The 17,475-nt window shown below is 44.1% G+C and overlaps 1 protein-coding gene across 2 annotated transcripts; it reads left to right on the forward strand.

Annotated features, from left to right (window-relative positions):
• The first annotated feature begins 1,175 nt into the window (after positions 1 to 1,175).
• Positions 1,176 to 3,623, forward strand: RPL37A (ribosomal protein L37a). 2 transcript variants are annotated; one of them, XM_001490034.6, is made up of 4 exons: positions 1,176 to 1,675; positions 2,053 to 2,181; positions 2,416 to 2,498; positions 3,504 to 3,623. In XM_001490034.6, exons 1-4 carry the CDS (start codon positions 1,673 to 1,675, stop codon positions 3,565 to 3,567), a joined length of 279 nt encoding a protein of 92 aa, XP_001490084.1. In that variant the 5' UTR covers positions 1,176 to 1,672; the 3' UTR covers positions 3,568 to 3,623. The 2 variants fall into 2 exon arrangements, with proteins under 2 accessions (XP_001490084.1, XP_005610650.1); XM_005610593.4 differs by lacking the exon at positions 2,416 to 2,498 and having other exon boundaries at positions 1,550 to 1,675.
• The last annotated feature ends 13,852 nt before the right edge of the window (positions 3,624 to 17,475 follow it).

The raw sequence follows: 17,475 nt of genomic DNA on the forward strand, positions 1-17,475 counted from the left end.
AAGCAGAAAGCAGAAGACTGACAACGGATGTTAGCTTAGGGTCAATCTTCCTAAGCAAAAAAAAGAGAGAACTGACTTTAGGATCAGACAGACCTGAATTTGAGTTCTGCTTCCACCACCTATTGCTGTGTGACCTTGGGCAAGGTACTTAAATTCTTTGAGCCTTGGTTTTTTTCATTTGGAGTAACAATAGTAATAGTTACAACTGTATAGTGTTTATATTCTAGGTACTGTGGCAAACGTTTTTCATGCATTTAATTCATTGTCTCTTAACAACTTCATGAGGTAGGTGTTATAATTATCCAGATTTTACAACTGAGGAAACCAACATAGAGAAAAGTAAAATGACTTGTCTGAGGTCCCGTAGCTGGTAGGTAGCAGAGCCCTGCTTTGAACCCAGACCTTTGTTGCTGTTACATGAGACCTCCTCTCTTTATCTTAATAATAAGATATTGATTTTTCCTATCTCAAAGGATCATAGTGAAAATTAAATGAGAACATCTACATAAAACACTCAGAACAGTGCCTACCATTTGTTACCTTTTAACAAACGCCAGCTGGCATTATTATTAATACCACTTCTACTGCCTTAAAGCTCTAGTGATTTTCCCAGTATGGTACTCAACTCATGAAGGTCCAAAGATTGTAAACCTAGGAAGTAGGAAGTATGCAGCTGTCTGCAAGGTGCTTTTAGTATACCTGTGAGGTAAAACGAACACGTGCAAAACCATTTGAGACATAAAATCATTAGTTAACGCTAAACTTCGTGAACTGAAGCCACTTGTTACCAGAATTCTGATTGGACACAAGGCCAGGTAATCCCAGTGCTTTTCCACTGTCAATTGAAAAAGCAAATTTGCCTGTTATTTTATCTCAAAATGAGTTTATTCAGGAATAGCCAAAAGAATTGCAATTCCGGACGTGCCTGCATGGCAAACCATAGGCAAATCCAGAAAACAAAGACGGGGAGCTGCCTTTATAGAGAAAAAGAGAAAAGGGGAGTAGGGAGGGGCTGTTCTAAAGGGATGTCCATTGGGGGAAAGTAGCAGTGCAGGGCGGCAGCGGGTTCTCATTGGGCGGTTACAGAGCCAGGAGAGAAATCCTCCTGCAGCAGCGAAGTGGTTTTACTTCCCGTCCAAGATGCGAGCATCCCTCTCTTCCTGTTTGGTGTAATTGACCGTGTGCGCCAGGGCCTGAGAGCTCCCCCTGCAGGCCTTCCCGTCTCCAACTTAGTTAAGGTTTCTTTTACCAGTTTCCACACAGCCCCACGTTTTCCTTGGCTCCCAAATCTCGGATCCTCTCTTCCACGCTCATCCAGTAGTTTGAGCTTCCTCTCCCTGGCCTAAGCAACGTTACATCTGAACCTTTCCCTGTCCGTAAAATAGAGCACATAGTACCCGCTTTGCGGGGTTTTGTGAGATGTGTGTAGGACACAGTGGGTGTGCGAAGGCGCTTTCACTCCAGTTTGCTGCTACACTGCGAAATCAGGGTAACCCTGGCCGGCAGACGTCCTGCCCCATTTCCCAGGAGGCCGCGGGGGCAAGGACACCTCCGGACCATAGAGCTCAGTTCCTAGCTGAGCCTCCGGCTCGCTACTTCCGCTCATCGGCCTAAAACCGCGCCTGCGCACTGCATCCCTTCCTCTTTGGGCTAGGACCTAGTTCGCGGGAGGATGGTGAGTGTTGGTCCCGGTGAGGCCTAGATGTCTATCCGTGTGCATCTGTCCTTTTCTTGATTTTTTTGAACCCAACTCGCCTCCGCTTGCCCGCCTTGTCCCAGCCTCCGTGCCCTCGCCGCTCCTCTCGGACGCAGAGCGGGGCGGAGGGGAGGAGGGGCGGGGGCGGGGGGGCTTGGCGGGCTCTGGCCCATCCGGCCGGGTTGACAGGATGCCTTCGGAGCCCGGGCCCGCTAGGGCGCCGGTTTTACCGGGAGGGGCTGCGGGGAGTCTGGTCGCAGGCGGGGGCCGGGCGGGCGGAGGAGCGGTGTGGGAGGCGGCGGGTGTCCGTTCCCGGGTCCTGAGAGCCGGGTCCCCTCTGAACGCGCCCGGAACAGGCCAAACGCACCAAGAAGGTCGGGATCGTCGGCAAGTACGGCACGCGGTATGGCGCCTCCCTGAGGAAGATGGTGAAGAAGATTGAGATCAGCCAGCACGCCAAGTACACGTGCTCCTTCTGCGGGAAGGTGAGGCGGTCTCGGGGTCCCCAGGGGGGCGGCGGCCGGCGGGAGGTGCTGGAGACGTTGGTGACTCGAGTTCTGCACGACGTGCGTGGCTTGAAGACGGCGCGGTGGGCGCCGACACTTCCGGCTGGGACCGCGCCTGGCGGCGGGCGCGCGGGGTCCGCGTGGTCCCTGGCCTGGGGTCGGCGGGGCGAGAGGCTTTGGTGCGGTGGCGGGGAGTCGCTTTGCCCTTTGCAGACGAAGATGAAGCGGCGCGCGGTGGGCATCTGGCACTGCGGCTCCTGCATGAAGACGGTGGCCGGCGGCGCCTGGACCTACAAGTGAGTCCCGGGGCCGCGGGGGAAGGGTGCTTCGTCTTCTCAGGACGCTGGAGGCGCGGGTTTGTCTCCAGTTATTGAGGGAATAGAAACAAAGCTGGGGCGGTAACAGTTAAAGTCTGGTTGACGTGGTTTAGAGTGTCTCAGAGTCGTTAGGGTCGTCGTGACCGCTCCCGTTCGACTTGCGGTGTGGAAACAGCCGCGGAGCTTCTTAGCGTGGACGGAACCCGAGGCCTCGCGGTGACGCCGAGCTGAGCCTGGGCTGGGGGTGGCCCTGGGGTCCTCGGCTCGGACCTGGGCGCTCGCTGGCCCCGAGGCCCGGGTGCTCTTCCCCCGGCCGCGTCCGCGCTCCTGCCTCCAGCACGCTGGCCCGTGTGTGTGGAAGGGGTGGCTGGTGTGCTTGAAGAGTTGAGGTTCTTAATTTTGGTTAATTTAAATTCAAAACGGAAGCAGTGTAAAATATTGGAAGATGGTGACGCGATAGTATGAAGATCGTGTTATGTGCCTTGGGTGGGGGTTTCATGAGGGCAAAAGGGAAAATAAAGACTAGTGTGCTCTCTCCGACGCGAAAGAAAAACGAATTCGCGATCGTGCCCACCGTGGGGGCGGGGGGGTGTTTGAGGGACAGTTCCTGGATCTTGTGCTCATTGTGATAGCTGTCTTTCCAAAATGTACTTTAGTCTGCTCTCCTGCTGTAGACGTTATTTTCTTGATTCTCTCTCAGTTATTGTACCATTTTATAGTTTATTTCTTCAGTCTGTCCATTCCCTTTTAATGGGTTTAGGTCAGCCTCTTGCAGCCGTTCCTCCCTGTTAATTTTTTATGCTCTGTTTGAGAAACTAGATGCATGAGATTGCCTAATTCTGCAAGAGCCTGAAGATGTGACTCTTGAGGGATGCCATCAAAATTAATATTGAAATGTAAAAATAAGGCAGATTTACTCATTTGCCATTTCACACGTTGACATTGTTTTAATTATGTTGGAACCAAATGTGTTTTTCTTTCCAGCACCACTTCTGCCGTCACAGTAAAGTCCGCCATCAGAAGACTGAAGGAATTGAAAGACCAGTAGAAGCTCCGCCGTTTGAGACATTGCTGGGCCTGTAATAAATGGGTTAATTTATGTAACAGATTACTTTGGTTTGTTAATTTTATTAATTAGATGTTCTGATTTGCGTTGCATTGCATTGATTTTGCGTTCTCAAAAAGACTTTCCACAAGTGGAAGGACCCACAACTAAAATATACAACTATGTACTGGGGTGATTTGGGAACAAAAAGAAGATTGACAACAGTAGTTAGCTCAGGTGCTATTCTTTAAAAAAGAAAAAGACATGGAGGAGAAATGGTCTGTTTTTTTAAGTCTGTTTTTGCGAGTTTGATTTGAGATGCATTGGTTCAAATTGTGCAGACTTTTAAAAAATCACAGTTAATATTTTTTAAGAATGTTTCTAAAAGGTAGGGCGATGTATACTGCCTCTTAACTGTTGGTGTTTTGTCTGATCACATGTATCAGCATCTTCAAAATCAACATGAAACTAAGAATTTGAGAACAAATTTTGCAAATATCTACAGCCTGCTCCGTTTTTCAGTTTGTACACGAGGATTCGTAGGATTGAATTATTCAAGTTGATACAAATGGTCACACTAATGAAAAATGAAGTTCGTTGGAGGAATTCAGGAGTTGTGAGTAGTTAGTGTTAGCCTTTCTTTGTTAGCCTTATTCAGTCCATCAGTTAATTCTCTGTCAGTTTTGCCTGTTTACCTCTTTTCAAACGTGTCTAAGCTGCTATCTGCAATATGGAGTCTGATTGGTATGTCTATCCTTTCTCCCCTCCAAAAACAGTAATTCTTTAAAAATGCAAATCTGTTGTGAGGAAAACCTGGATTTCTTATACCTTTAGGATAGAGTAAAACCCATTGTGGCTTGTCATGGGCTGGCCCTATCTTTCACTTTGGCCCATTACTAGTTCTTGAATGCTCTGTAAGGCCTGTGCACGGATTTTCCCCTTCGCTTCCGCATTGGCTTTGGCACAAACATTACCTCAAGGTAACACTTCTTAACTGTCGAGCTCTTATCAGACCCAAAGTAGTACTTGTTGGGTTTTTGTTTGCATTATTGTTGCTCCCAACAGTTGTGTTCATTATTGTGTCCCTCATACCTAATGTAATTCCCTGCACATAGTAGGTTTAAGTATTTTGTTGAGTAAATGTGTGGATCTCATTTTTATAACAAAATGGCACCTCTAACTGATTTTGTACTGTGAAACATCAGAAAGTACTGTGGGTCAGTAGGATTAGGACCAGGAGTGACAGGATTATCAGACTTCATAGAAATATTTGGCACAGGTCTGCATGCATCCGCAGGTGAGAGGCTAGGATTTCACGTCAGCATAGAGAGTTGACTAAGTGAGAGGTGGCTGTGGTTAAGAGGCACCAACTCAGCCAGACTGCCTGGGTGGTTGTGTAGTCATGTTAAGTTATTTAACCTCTCGGCTTCGGTTGCCTGAACAATGCCTGGTGGTAGAATAGAGTATATGATGGGAGCTGGTATTACTAATTTGGAGTCTTACTTGGGGAACGCCTTTGTGTTACTTTGCTTAGGAGTTGGAGTGTGAGTGTAGGGAGTAGAGAACCATTAGAATTCTGCAAGCTGTGAGGTGATATTTAACATTGGTTGAGCCTGAGTATCCTAAGCACAGAGTATGTAATCCCACAGCAGCTTTATGAAGTGTAGATAATATTCCCATTTACACATGAGAAAGTTAGGTAACTTGTAAATGGTGGAGCTGGGATTTGAACCCAGTGTTCTTGGCTTCAGAGCTGATAATCCTAGACACTTTACATTGCTTTTAACATACTTGTTGTTTAATGATAGTTGACAAGGAGTGGATGGGGGCCACAGAGACTATTTAGAGGACTGTGGAAATAGTAAATATTTTTGTGTCTAAGGAAATAGTGACTTTCTCAAGGTTACAGGAGGCAACTGGTGGGGATAGGGCTGAAAATTACGTTTCTGACTCCTAATCCATGTTTTTCCTTCTGTATTAGGCTGTATATTTTATGGGTTCAGAGTATATTCCTTGTTAAACTGGCTCTTTATAGATTAAAGATCCCACCTTCATTACTCTCCCTCACCCTCTGACTTGTTTTCACAGTGGTTTTCTGAGCCTTTGAATCTAAGTCATGTAGTTTAACATTGCATCAGGATAGAAAGGTGAATAAGATGTGTTTCCCACTATTTAGACTCCAAGTTTACGGGTCATCTCATATCTTAAATTATTTGTGTGTGCGCTGTGATAAATGTCCAGGTAGCCAGGACAGGAGCACATCTAATTGCAAGTTTTGATTTAGGTGTGGAGATGAGAGATGGGGATCCTTGAGCTTTGTTTTAAAGCCTTGTCAGCAAGAGATGAGGACTAGAGATCAAGTTTTGGAATCAAGAATGGGGATGAGGAGGTATGGGAGGACTAGGGTGGTGGACCCAACTCAGATTGGAAATGAAAACATCTGCAGCAGCAACTTTGAAGTGTAGCAACCGGAACCAAGTAGTCTGTGCAAAGTTAAAAAATCTTCACTATTAACTGTCTTCCTCTAGAAAACCAAAAGCCATTTTGTTGATAGCACTTTGGCCAAAATTCAACAATGGAAAGGGAAACTTTGATTATATGTTTTGGGATACAAAAGTCAAAATGAGTGAAGGGTCAAATTAATGTTATGCCACATTCAACCCTGTGGGCCAGGGCCCTTGAGAGTAGTATCAGGAGAGTGGGTGGTATGGCTGACACGAACACACACCCACAGGTATTTGTGTGGGTTCCACTAATCCAGAAGGGGGATAGTTGAGAGTAGAGAGCATTCATTAAACAAGCGTGCATTGACAACTCCCTGCAGTGTGGACAAGATGTGAGCACCACCCTTAAACATGCCTCATTAAACTAACTTACAAACTTCTGGGTTGGAAAAGTATTCCAAAGTAATTATATATGGCATTTCCAATCAAAATGCTAGTTTTCCCCCAGGACTCTGCAAAATGTAAAATTTATTTGGAGACAACAGAATTAGGACAATAAGAAAGTCAGTGTAGCGTAGTGGTTAAGAACGTGGGTTCTAGAGTCAGAAGTAGGAGTTTATTCCTTTTCTGAACTTGTTTCCTCATCTGTAAAATGGATATAATTTTTCCCTCAAACAGGACAAATTTTGTTCAGGAACTCACGCTAATGGTGGGGTCCAGAAAGCCAGGATAAGTAGAGTCCTGGGCTTTGGAGAGGGGATGTTTGGAGATACTGGTGCTGTTTTTCAGTGGGAATGTTAGACCAAAGGAGACAGAATCAGGAGGGAAACTGCCTGTGGCAAAAAGATGAATTACAATGTTGGGGAAGGAGGCTGAGGAAACTTTTCTATAAGGTATATTTTTGGCCAAAGGGGAAAGAGAAACTAAAGCAAGATTTTTGATAATTTGAAGCCTGCGTGATGTCCTGTGTGTGTAATGCATGTGACTACATGGCACGTCCAGAATATGGAGTGTTCTTTTTTCATGCTTGAGATTTCTTTGGGTTTCTGTGATATTCCTTGTAAGGGGAGGGTTTATTTTGCTCCTTTGCATCCGATCTGCCTGTGCTGTTTATGTTGTCTATGTGAAATTGTCATGTGGACTTGTTATGTTGTAGATTAAATTCTAGCAAATTTTTGCAAAGAATCAGTAACTTTTCCAGGTGCTCTGTACATAGGTATTTTAGTCTAATTGTAGATGACTTAGTCTCTCTTCAGTTTACTCCAGGCATGGAGAAAATAAGTTATGGACTGGCTGCATTTGCACAGGAACCGTAAAAAGATTGCCCCAAGCACTGTGGGAAAAGGTGTGGACAACTGATAGAGTAAATGAAACCAAACAAATCTCTTTAGAGAATTTCAATCAAATGATACAAGAGCTGAGTTGCACTAAGTCGGAAAAGTTCATGGACTCCTGCCAAGATCCCAGAGCTGCCCAAATTCCTACCTGTGTCATTTGGTTGGATGCAATAGAGACTGACTCAAGCTAACTAAAGCAGAAGAGAGATTCTATTGGAGCATAATAGAGTCCTTCACAGGATAGAAGGAAAGGACAGGTTATTCAACTCACCTCAATTACTCTATATGAATGTCCCATCTGTTTTCTGCTGGGACCCTGACCAAATCAGATGTTTCACAACCCCGTTTTGACATTTTTAGAGCTGAAATTATATCCTTCAAATTTGTTTCCTATCCTATGTCATCTATTATTCCTTCCTCTTCTTTATGTTCTATAATAGACACCTTATTTTTGTCTCCCCAAATCTCTTCCTTTGAGCAACTTCCTCCATTCCATTTGGTTACGGTGGGATTACCGACAACAGGATCCTTTCCCTTGGCTACAAAAGGATGTCACAAGACACAAACTGACATAACTGATCAAACAAATTATTTCTTCTGGGAATTTATAAATTGGCCAGAGTCACACACACAGAGAGGTGAGTAGTTGGAATTGAGTCTTTTAGTGGAAGACTAAGAGAAAGACCATGTCTTTCTGTCTCTGCGATTCCCTGAAGCCCTGGTTCTTTCCTGGGTGTTAGCTCTTCCTTTGACTTGGTGAGATCCCAGTGTGGAGGAAGACTCCAGTGGGCTTCAGTCTGGGGTAGAAGTGAGCAAGAAATAAACTAGCCCTCCAGGGACTGAAGATGAGTTCCAAATCATCTTAATCTATGATTTAGTTAATTTAGAATTACTAGTGCCCTAGCTGTCTACAAGAAAAATGTAAATCCTCTCTGGAAAAAGAAAGGACATCCCAAGCTTCAAATTATGTCTATACTGTTTTATATGTGATGTCGGGGCACCCAAGTAGAGATAACCAAGTGTACAAAGGGGCAAGATAGTTTGATTTTAAAAACCGAGAGAAACAGACAACCAAAACAGATCCATAGGCTATACAAGTAATGAGTCAGACACTGACTTAAAAAGAACTGCTTAATATGGACGAGGAAATAAAAGACAAGACTGAGGATTTCATTACAAAATATGACAGTTCTTGTACTGAAAAATTTAATAAGTTAGAACTCTATAGATGGATTTAACAGCAAATTAGATGCAGAGTGACAGAATCAGTGAATAGATTTTTTTAAAATCCAGAAAGAAGCGTAGAAAACAATGGAAAAGAGTAAGTGTAAGAGACAGGAGATACAATGAAGAGCTCTAATCCATGTGTAATTGGAGCCCCAGAAGGAGAAAGAGGAGAGGTGATAATGGCTAAGAATTTTCTAAAACCAGTGAAAATAGCAAGCCACAGATTTAAGAATCCCTGTAAACCTTAGGCAAAATAAGTGCAAAGAAAAGCACATGTAAGAATATCGTAGCATTAATACCAAAGACAAAAGGAATACCTTAAAAGCAGCAGCACTAAGTCAACTTTTTAATAACAGTAGACTCTGGAAGATAGATTTTGTCTTAAAGTCCTTCAAATTCTGTACTCAGCAACCATATCCTTAAAATATGAAGGTGAAATAAAGACAGTTTGAAACAAACCACTGAGAGCATTTATCACTGCAGACCCACCCATTGGACAAAAGGTAAATATTCTAAGGAGGAGACTTGAAGATGCAGGAAGGAATGAAGGTAAAAAAAAAAAAGGGGTAAAGGGGCCAGCCCAGTGGCGCAGCGGAAGTGTGCACGTTCCGCTTCTCCGCGGCCCAGGGTTGGTCGGTTGGGATCCCAGGTGCGGATATGGCACCACTTGGCACACCATGCTGTGGTAGGTGTCCCACATATAAAGTAGAGGAAGATGGGCACAGATGTTAGCTCAGGACCAGGCTTCCTCAGCAAAAAGAGGAAGACTGGCGGTAGTTAGCTCAGGGCTAATCTCCCTCAAAAAAAAAAAAAAAAAAGAAGGAAATATGCAGGTAAATACAGTTGAATATAGACTATAAGTAATAGTAATAATTTTGGGGGTAATATTAAAATTATTACAGGATCAGCATGTAGATCAAGAAAGAGGGTAAATAGTGTTAAAATGTTCTAAGGTTCTTGCATTGTCCAGGAAGAGGTCAAACTACAAATATGGGTTGTAATCTCTGGTAATCATTAAAAGAATAGAAAATGATGTATAACTAGCAAATTGATACAGTGGAAATAGAATTAAAAAGCAATCAGAAGGGATAGGAAAAGAACTAGTAGGACAAATGGTACATAGTAAGATGGTAGGTGTAAGCATATATGTATACACAGATATATGTGTCAGAAATAACGTTACATGTAAATAGACTAAATGCTTCAGTTAAAAAGTAAACAGGCAAGTTGGATTGCATACCCAAAGAATAAAGATTAAAGGAGACCTAAGGCATAAAGAATTGGGTATAAATAATATAAGGATGCAGAGAAGTTAAAAGGATGAAAAAGGATATAACCTGCCAACTAATCCATGAAATGAAAGCTCTATTAATGTTTGACAAAGTGGACTCTAAGGCAGAAAAGCATTACTAGAGACAAAGAGGGGCGTTTATAAAGTTAAACGTAAAGAAAAAATGTGTGATGATTTTTCAGTATTTCTGGGCTATTGGCAAAGATATGAAACACTAGATGAGTAGGTGGTGATGGCTCCTAAGATGTTTTTGAGGAGCAAATTGAAGAATGTAGAGAAACACTGACTAGAAAAAATCAAGAACTGATAAATTCTACAAAGTCAATCCCAATGACCGAGAGGACCCAGCAAGTTGGAATCATTATAAGCTAGAAAATATGTGAATTAGTTAATTTCTAAGTAATAGATATCTCTATGAAGCACAAACTTAAAATATCAAGAAATGTTTCAGCAGCTCAAAGTATAATAGTAATGCTAATTTTTTAAAAAAGTAATAAAAAATTTTTTTAAAGGGGAACTCCCTTTGTGTTTGTTTATGATTTGTTCTCTATTACTGAAGCCTGCCGCTCCGTTTTGTCTCCTGGATTGGCATTAAATATTGATGTATCGCTAAAAATGTCAACAGGGGAAAACAGAATAATCCTTGTCGTGTGTGTGTCACTATATTCACTATTTGTTTTGTGTACTGACTTTGGAAAACAACCTTCATAAGGGGTTGTGGTATAGTCACTGGTTCTCTAGATATTTTTGAAGGTTTATATAGTGCAATTTAGCCTTGGAACCCAGTGGATTTATATATGTTCTTTGGGAACCTGATCTGTAAATCAGGAAAATACTTATTTACAGATATTCATTCCTTCAACAAAGTGAAGAACTTTGTCAGCATGTGTTGGCTGCAAGACTCAAATATAACACTAGGGGGTGATACAATAAAAGTAGGAGAAAGGAACACAGCTTGACAAGCAGGTGTACAGTTGCAGGATTCATCTTGAGGGCATATGTAAAATGGTTAAGAGCTGTGTAAAATTACAGTTTAGTAGGGACCAAGTTCTTTTTAAATTTCCATAATGCCGTAATGTGTAGACGTAACCAAGCAGACTAAAGTAAAGAAAAAAGGAGACCAAAAGGCGTTAATAATTACAGATCTTCTGGGACAAACAACCCTCTGATACATAATCAAGATGAACTTGGGTGTGTTTTCTAGGGTCTGCTAGTTGAAGAGAAAATTTTAATTTAATATTTTCATTTTGCTGATAATATTAAAAGTTGTTTTTACACTTGAAATTTATGCAATGTTATAAACCAATGTACTGAAATTTAAAAAAAAATTTTATCAGTTGAAAAAACAAAACTCTTCTGCAGTGATGATACATTGTTAAAATGTATTTAATTGAATATGCTTTTATTTATCAAGCACTCCTCAAACTAGAGTGTGCCGGTCTCTGACCACATTTTCAGAGTCTTCAAGAATTTTTGGGGGCCGGCCCCGTGGCCAAGTGGTTAAGTTCACCTGCTCTGCTTCGGCGGCCCAGGGTTTCGCCAGTTCGGATCCTGGGCGCAGACATGGTCATCGCTCATCAAGCCATGCTGAAGCGGCGTTCCACATGCCACAACTAGAAGGACCCACAACTAAAAATACACAACTATGTACCAGGGGCTTTGGGGAGAAAAAGGAAAACTAAAATCTTTTTTAGAAAAAAGAATTTTCTCCCCTTAAAAAGGTCAGTACAGGAAGAAAGTATAAAATATACAATCATAAACACTGGGCTTTGTAATTGAGTAACTTGAGCAACGAAGATATGAGCCAATGCAGGAAGCTAAGTGAGAGCGCAGCGCCCAAAAGTGGGTCAAAAGGTTACAATGATGCAGGGAGTCGAGTTGCCCTAGTGGTGCCACCACTGTGTAGAGCCAATGGGATGCTCAGTGGAAGTATGACTTGGAAGGGAGCCAGTAGGAGAGGGCCTTCTCTCTCTGTCCCCGGGGGAGTTTGTATGTGTGTGTGTGTGTGTGTGTGTGTGTGTGTGTGCGCGCATGCATGAAATGGTGTGATTTGTTAAGGTGTTTGTGTGTGTGTGTGTGCATGCATGAAATGGTGTGATTTGTTAAGATTCAAAGGCCAGTATTATAGGGTGACATATTGATCTTCGCTTCTCTTTCCTGGTACTATTTTTTCTAGGTCTTTTAAAAAATTTTTTTCCCTCCCAAGCACTATTCTTTAACTCATCAACTCAGGGCTGTTGTGCTCATATATTTCCCTGCTTTAGTTTCTAAGTTGTGATTAGCAGTGGGAGGGTTTTATTAGGAATACCTAACACATGCACTGGGCTGTGTTCAAATGGCTTGACTTGAAGAAACTCACTTACTCCTCCCAACGGCCCTGCACTGGGTACCTGTAGGACCCTGTTTCACAAGGCTTTTCAAGACTTGACTCCTGCGAACCTTTCCACCCTTACCTGTTGTCATGTCCTGTTTCTTCTCTAAGCACCAGCCATACTAAACTTCCTTCGGTTTCTTGAATGCGCTGTGCTTTAAGATCATAGCTAATATTTATCGTGTTCTTTCTATTGCCAATTTTCCTTTCCTCCTGCATTGTCCTCACACCAAACTCATGGGATTAATATGATTGTTTCTCCCATTTTACAGACGAGGAAAAAGAAGCTAAGAGAAATTAAATGTTATGTCTAAGGTCACACACTTCAGAGAGGGATAATGTGGAAAAAGGGTGAGCTTTGGACCCATAACCCAGTTACGTTATCCACCTTCAGCTCTGTCATTTACTGGCTTGAACTTTAGAGAACATTTATTCTCTTTTTACAGATAAAGAGCCTAATGTTCTCTGAGAGTAATACCTTGTGAAGGATTTTGGTGATGGGAGGGCAGCCTAGGCATGAGACAGAAGCATAAAATTAGGGGAAGAACAACAGAATGGAAAGGAAAGAATGTTTTCAAGAGTTATGTTAATGAAGTACACACAGGACTCCACTGATTAAATTAGGGCACACGCACATTCTGTGCCTCCGACTAAGGAATCTGGGCATGTCATATTTTAGTTAGGAAGATGAGTGTAGAGAATGGACAGCAGAGGGAGCCCTTGGTAAGTTTTGCCCATCAAGTCTGGCCTCCGAAGAAGGAGAAAGTGACGTTCTTTTGTGCTCCCCTTCCGTGAGCTTATTTCTACCCATTTTCCTCTTTACTCGCTTCCTGCCTATCATTTCCCTAACTGAAGTGCCTGTGCAGTGCTGGCAGTTGTGCCTCTCCTCGCAAGGCCTTTGAAGTTGCTGCTTAATTCCTCTTCACTCGTGGAGGAAACCAAGCCTCAGAGGAACTGACTAACTGCCCCCACTTCGCTTACACAACTGCTAATCGTGGGGTCAGGATTGCAGTCCTTCGGGCTCTGGGATTCGAAAGTGCAGCCTCCTCATCTCAAAGTTGCTTTTCTGTACCCCTGAATCTATGGGCCGATATTCTCCCTCTGCAAATGCGATCCAGGGTACAAATGGGGTTAGAAAGACACTATTAGAGTGGCATGGCTGGTTCATTTCTTGTTGTTAGGGCTGTCGAGTCGGTTCTGAGCCTGTGCACAGCAGAGTGGAACCCTGCCTGCTCTTTTTGCGCCATCCTCTCCCCTTCCAGCGCTCTCTCAGACAATGCTCCACTGCTACTCACAGGGTTTTCATGGCCAGTTCTTTTGGAAGTGGGTGGCCAGGTCCTTCCTAGTCTGTCTTAGCCTGAACTGACAAACGAGTGGTGTGGTTCCCTGACCAGGAAATGAACCCGGGCCGCAGCAGTGAGAGCGCTGACTCTTAACCACTAGACCACCAGGGCTGGCTAGATTCATTTTAGCATGGACAATTTAAAAACACAATGCTTTAACTCAAAGGAGGTGCACACCCAGAAAGCCTGTAGGAGAGAAATGTGGGGCTCGTTGCAATGGCAATACCAAGGGTGTGGATTTGCAGGTTTTAAAATTCCCCCCAAATTTCCATTCGCCTTCTCTGTCTCTTTCTTATGAACAACTGACATTATCTTAATCTAATGTCCAAAAGCTTTGCAAATACAGTTTCAAAAGCCTACCCTGGCTGCCCCCTTCAATCTTCCCTAAACGCCACTGTGGCAGCCTGACTGGCCATACTCAAACCTTCCCCCTGTGAGTGACGGTGGGTTAGCACAGCTTGGAGACCCCTCAAGCAAAAGTGCTCCAACTTCACATCTTGAGTTACTACAAAATAAAGACTCCTGTCTTCTCCCCTTCCTCTTCTGGGACCCCACTGTGCAGCTCGGCATGGGACCAAGTCCTGGGGGGAGGGGAGGAAGTGGGGCTCAGCAAAGACTTGGTGACAGGCTGATTGATGGATTCCCCACTTCTGCCTGCCCTCCTGCCCACTCCTGCAGGCTCTGGCCCAGGTCCACCGTCCGACTGCCTGGGGGTCTGCTTTTCCTTGTTGAGTCAGCACCAATGAGTCAGGGCCAAGATCCGCTGGGGGTACGGGGGAGTAGGGGTAGTACTCACTGCTGGACTTTGGGAAAGAAGTAGGAGTTTAGTGGCCCAAAGGATGACATGGCAAGGCGCCTGTGAATGGAGGGTACTGGGGTTGTGGTCAGAGGAGCCTGAGCAGGGGGCTGACCTGTTGATGTCATTGACCATCAGCTGTTGGTGGGACACTTTCTTGTTGAGAATACAAGGGGTTACTCAAATCATATTGCTTAGGGCCCTAAAAAATCCCAGTCTTTTCCCTTCCGTGCTTCAGTGCTACTCTTTTAGAGATGCCAAAATGAAACCAAATCTCCATGAACGCAGCTAATGGAAGGTGAGAGGAAGGCAGATGAGTGAAATTCTTGGATACACCCCACCAGCAATTCAGCTGTGTCCTGATTTTGCGAGAGCTGCTGAGGGTCAAAACAAAGTGGCTGATGACATTTGGTGGCGTCCTTCTGTACTCCACCATCCACAGCTTGTACACACTGGTAGAGGAGGCAGGAGGAGAGGTGGATGTGCTTGGAAGGTAGGTAGAGGGACAGAAGGTAAGAGAAATGAGCCTTCCAGTACCATTTAGGGAGGAAGGAGTGGTTGGGAAGAGGTAAACCAGTGATGCTATTCTTGCTAGCAGTCAGGCAAGACAGTTATGCCAGTGTTGTTCCCCAAATCATAGACCTATGGCATCCTGGAGTCATATTGCTGAGGGCCAACTTAGAGGTTGTCTCATCCAACTCCATCATTTTAAAGAGGAGGTGCAGATCCAGAAAAGCGAAGTGACTTCACCACAGTCGTACAACTAGATGGCGACAGAGCCAAAAGCCTGATTCAGGGCTCATTCCATGACAAGAAACCAGGGTCAATGGGCAGCAGCCCTTGGGAGTTCAGAGTCATTGGGGCATAGGGTTACAGGTGAAAAATTCGTTACCGCCCAGAGGCTGAGAGACCCTGGATGTCCTTGGTTTGACATTTCTGTTCCTCTGAATGAACCAGTCTCTTTTCAGGTCAGTTGGACTTGAGCTTTTTTCATTCTCAAGAGCCAGGTCATCCAGAGAGAGGGCCACAGAGAGTGAAAATGCCCTCTCAAAAAGCCCCGAATTTCTGCCTAAGAGAAGAAGGGAGATGGATGCAGGAGGGTCTCTGTTGCAGGGTCTAACTGGGCACAAAATAGGGGAAGTCTGTGTGTGTTCCACCAATGCCATGCTATGAAAGGCCTAGGGCTTCCATCTTGGGAAAATTGCTATCCCTTGCTCCTTTCTTAAGGGGCTGAGGAGTGACTGTTGTGAGGATTAATAGGATAAAATGAGCAAAATTCCCTGGGACCAGGGGTTGCAAACTGAGTCCAGAGCCACACAATGAGGCCCCACCCCCTCACCCCAGCCTCCCCAAGAGAGGCCACCGCTTCTGCAGTAAGCGATTTTCATCCATATATAAAAATCTCCCGGCAAGAGCAGAAAGGCTTTCTGCTTTGGCGGCACAATTCTCACACAGCAGGACAGCCACTTGGAGAGGAAAGTAGCTGGAGTGGACCCCTGTACCCAGGGGGAGGCATATCCTCCTCTGTGGACAGGAGCATCCATTCTGTTTCCCCAAGAAGTTCAGAGCACAGCACAAATGATTTTCTTAACCCTGTAGGAGTAAGACAGTGATGAAAATGGGTCTTGGTTTCATAATTGAAGACCTAGGTCAATTGTTATGGCAATGTCACAGAGTCCTAGTGGATCCAGATGGACAGGATCTTAGCGATGACCCCACAGATGTAGCATGGAGGTCAAGAGATGAGGCTCTGGTGTCAGACCATTTGCATGCCATCACTAATAATTCTGAGTATCTCTATTCTCTTGGGCAAGTTTCCTAACCTCTCTAAGCCTCTGTTCCCTTGTCTACAAAGTGAGGATAATAATAATAATACCCGCCTTATAGGGTTGTTGTAAGGATAAAATGAGATACTTTTTCTGTTAACTGCTCAGCCTGACACATGATAAGCCTTCAATTAATGTTTGATATTATTATTATGTTATTATTCTTTCCCTCACTTTACAGACATGGAATCTAAGGAAACAGGTATATTTTAAGAAGTATATTTCATAAAATCACAAAACCAGCCTAGTTGTGTGTGAACATTTTTCTTGATTAAAAAAAGGGAACATGTGGGCATCTGGACAAGAGCCAGGAAAGGCCAGGTTATGTGACAGTAACAACTCCCAAACGTCAGAGCTTATAATAAAAACATACATTTCTTGCCCATACTCAGTGTCCATTGTGTGTCAGCTTGGGGTTCTGCTCCTGTCATTATTATCCTCGTTCTGGGACCTGGGCATTTGAACTGCAAACCTACTCTTACATCATCCATCTGGAAGTGACTCTGATCATGACTGCCCACATTTCTTAGCCAAAGCAAGGCACGTGGCCATATGGGAGTTCAACACTGTGGGTAAACATGATCCCCTTACAGGAGGTAACCAGATATTGGCGAAGAATAGTGCAATTTATGACAATCTGCTACTTAAAGATAATCTTAGTGTGAGCCATCCTCTGATGAGCCAAGATGTCAAAACTGGTATGAAAAACTAAGAGACCCTGCCACAGCGTCAAAGGGAACACCTACTAATGCCCAAACCTTGAAATAATTTCTCAAAACCCCCAAACCATGGACAAGATCAAAATCTCCATTCCTTGAAAATGAACCACACATAGTCATGAGGTCCATCCTAGGATGAGAGGGTCCTTGTGCTAGAACACAACAGAGGGCTCACCTCTCTCTCCCATACTAAGTGTTTACCACACATCCCATCCTGTTCCATACCCTCTGTGGTCCACTCCATTAACCACTGCTGATTTAATGATTACCACCGGTCTAGACAGTGGAAACACAAATGAGAAGGGGACACAGCCCTTGTCCTCAAGGAAGGGAGCAAACTTCCTGCTAGTAGGGGCAGACTAGCAGTAAAGTCAACAAATAGAATGTAAGGTAAGCTCTGGTATGGTCTGGGAGCTGTGGAACCACAAAGGAAGGTCGCTTAATCTAGCCTGGGTCAGAAAAGTTCAGTATGGGAAAGCTGATGTTCCTGGAATTTCATTCCTAAGGACGGGTGGGAATTATGCAACTGGTTGAAGTTGTGAAATGATATTGGGGAC

Source organism: Equus caballus, chromosome 6 (genome assembly GCF_041296265.1).
Source record: "Equus caballus isolate H_3958 breed thoroughbred chromosome 6, TB-T2T, whole genome shotgun sequence".
Taxonomy (NCBI): domain Eukaryota; kingdom Metazoa; phylum Chordata; class Mammalia; order Perissodactyla; family Equidae; genus Equus; species Equus caballus.